The following is a 2500-nucleotide window of genomic DNA, read 5'->3' on the forward strand; positions in this document are numbered from 1 at the left end:
GGGACCGGACAGGCGCACCTGTGTCGGTCAGTCGGTTTGTTTCCGTGTTTTGCGGGTGGAGAAGTGTCGGCCGGTCATTTAACGTCCTCCTTCCTCCGTCTCTCTCTGCAGACGTCGATGAGTGTGTGTCGGGTGGAGGGGTGTGTCCTCGGCACAGGAAGTGCGTGAACACGTTCGGGAGTTACGTCTGCAGGTGTCACCTGGGATTCAAACTCATGTACATCAACGGACGGTACAGCTGCATCGGTGAGGCTGTGTGTGTGATGTTACACTGAGGTGTAGATCCTGATCCAGTCCAGTCTGGGTCTGTTGGTCCGGTCTGGGTCTGTTAGTCCAGTCTGGGCCTGTTGGTCCGGTCTGGGTCTGGGTCTGTTGGTCCGGTCTGGGTCTGTTGATTCGGTCTGGGTCTGTAAGTCCGGTCTGGGTCTGTTGGTCCAGTCTGGATCAGTCAGTCAGCTGGAGCTCTTCAGTGATCGAGTCTCTCTCATTACCAGCTAAGGATACTCGGCCGTTCTGCTCTCTGAATCCATCGTCTCCAAAGTGCCGGTGCAACAACGGCAGCTGCAACGGTAACGACGACACGTCAACACAAACGTTTATATAACCTGTCGGCAGGTGAGACGTGCAGGACACGACACAGAGGGAGGTCAATCAATAACAACCTGCTGTCCTCGATATACAAACTGCTGCTTCGGATCCAAGAGACTTCCTGAAATGTAAAAACACGTAAATCCCGCTGGAACTGATGATTATCAGAAGGCCGAGAGAAGTGGTGAATCGTCACATTTAAGAACTGTCAAATGTGCAACACCTTAGAAACGGGAATTAGAATCCCGGATGAGCCCCCAATTTGTAGTAACCCACCTAAAAAACAGGAATTGGTCGTCCGGGATTTTAACCCAATTGCCGATTGTGTCATATCAGACTTAATCTGTTGGATAAAAGACAAATCACAGTCCCACTCCAAAAACCTGAATAAGATATCTGCTGTTGCCATGGAAACACGGAAACTGGAAAAGTTTGTAACATCCCGAGTTTGTGTTTTTTACCTTCAGCCATCCCCAAAGTCACCGTGGAGCCGCAGAGACCAAGAACTATAACTCCCCTGCCCACCACAACCACCACTACTAGTACTACTACAGCCCATCCAGTCACCATGACAACCACCGTTCCCACAACAATTGCTGCCACAGCAACAACGTTCACGGCTACATCTACGGGTGCTACAACCACGACAACCAAAACAACCACTCGACTACCCACGTCTACTACTACTCCCAGTACAACCCCTACTACTACTACTACTACTACTACTCCCAGTACAACCCCTACTACTACTACTACTACTACTACTCCCAGTACAACCCCTTCTACTACTACTACTACTCCCAGTACAACCCCTACTACTACTACTACTACTACTACTACCACTACTCCCAGTACAACCCCTACTACTACTACTACTACTACTACTCCCAGTACAACCCCTACTACTACTACTACTCCCAGTACAACCCCTACTACTACTACCACTACTCCCAGTACAACCCCTACTACTACTACTACTCCCAGTACAACCCCTACTACTACTACTACTACTACCACTACTACTACTACTCCCAGTACAAAACCTACTACTACTACTACTACTACTACTACTACTCTCAGTACAACACCTACTAGTACTACTACTCCCAGTACAACACTTACTACTACTACTACTACTCCCAATACAACACCTACTACTACTAATACTACTACTACTCCCAATACAACACCTACACCTACTACTACTCCCAGTACAACACCTACTACTACTACTCCTACTACAACTACTACTACTACTACTACTACTAATACTCTCAGTACAACACCTACTAGTACTACTACTCCCAGTACAACACCTACTACTACTACTACTACTCCCAGTACAACACCTACTACTAATACTACTACTTCCAATACAACACCTACACCTACTACTACTCCCAGTACAACACCTACTACTACTACTCCCAGTACAACACCTACTACTACTCCCAGTACAACACCTACTACTACTACTACTCCCAGTACAACACCTACTACTACTACTCCCAGTACAACACCTACTACTACTACTACTACTACTACTCCCAATACAACACCTACACCTACTACTACTCCCAGTACAACACCTACTACTACTACTCCCAGTACAACACCTACTACTACTCCCAGTACAACACCTACTACTACTACTACTCCCAGTACAACACCTACTACTACTACTACTACTCCCAGTACAACACCTACTAATACTACTACTCCCAATACAACACTTACTACTACTATTACTACTACTACTACTACTCCTGTTTCCACAGCTACTACCGCTACTACTCCAAGTACAACACCTGCTACTACTACTACTCCAACTACTACAAATACAACAGTACCTGTTACTACCACCACAACCACAACTGAACTGGATACGACAACTACACCGCCTCCTCCGACT

At 46.8% G+C, this 2500-nt stretch overlaps 1 protein-coding gene across 1 annotated transcript in view; it reads left to right on the forward strand.

Annotated features, from left to right (window-relative positions):
• Nucleotides 1-2500, forward strand: part of LOC138636393 (mucin-2-like) — a 13346-nt gene that overhangs the window by 5859 nt on the left and 4987 nt on the right. Inside the window, exons 5-8 of the mRNA XM_069724389.1 lie at nucleotides 1-26; nucleotides 112-246; nucleotides 495-569; nucleotides 1056-2500. The exon at nucleotides 1-26 is cut by the window's left edge and continues 94 nt beyond it; the exon at nucleotides 1056-2500 is cut by the window's right edge and continues 109 nt beyond it. Of these exons, the coding sequence (XP_069580490.1) occupies nucleotides 1-26; nucleotides 112-246; nucleotides 495-569; nucleotides 1056-2500 (1681 nt within the window). The remainder of the gene's footprint in view (nucleotides 27-111; nucleotides 247-494; nucleotides 570-1055) is intronic.

The sequence above is a fragment of the Brachyistius frenatus genome, unplaced genomic scaffold (assembly GCF_029030835.1).
Source record: "Brachyistius frenatus isolate BFR_SWC_R1_liver_20210118 unplaced genomic scaffold, ASM2903083v1 Contig_375, whole genome shotgun sequence".
Classification (NCBI taxonomy): Eukaryota; Metazoa; Chordata; class Actinopteri; family Embiotocidae; genus Brachyistius; species Brachyistius frenatus.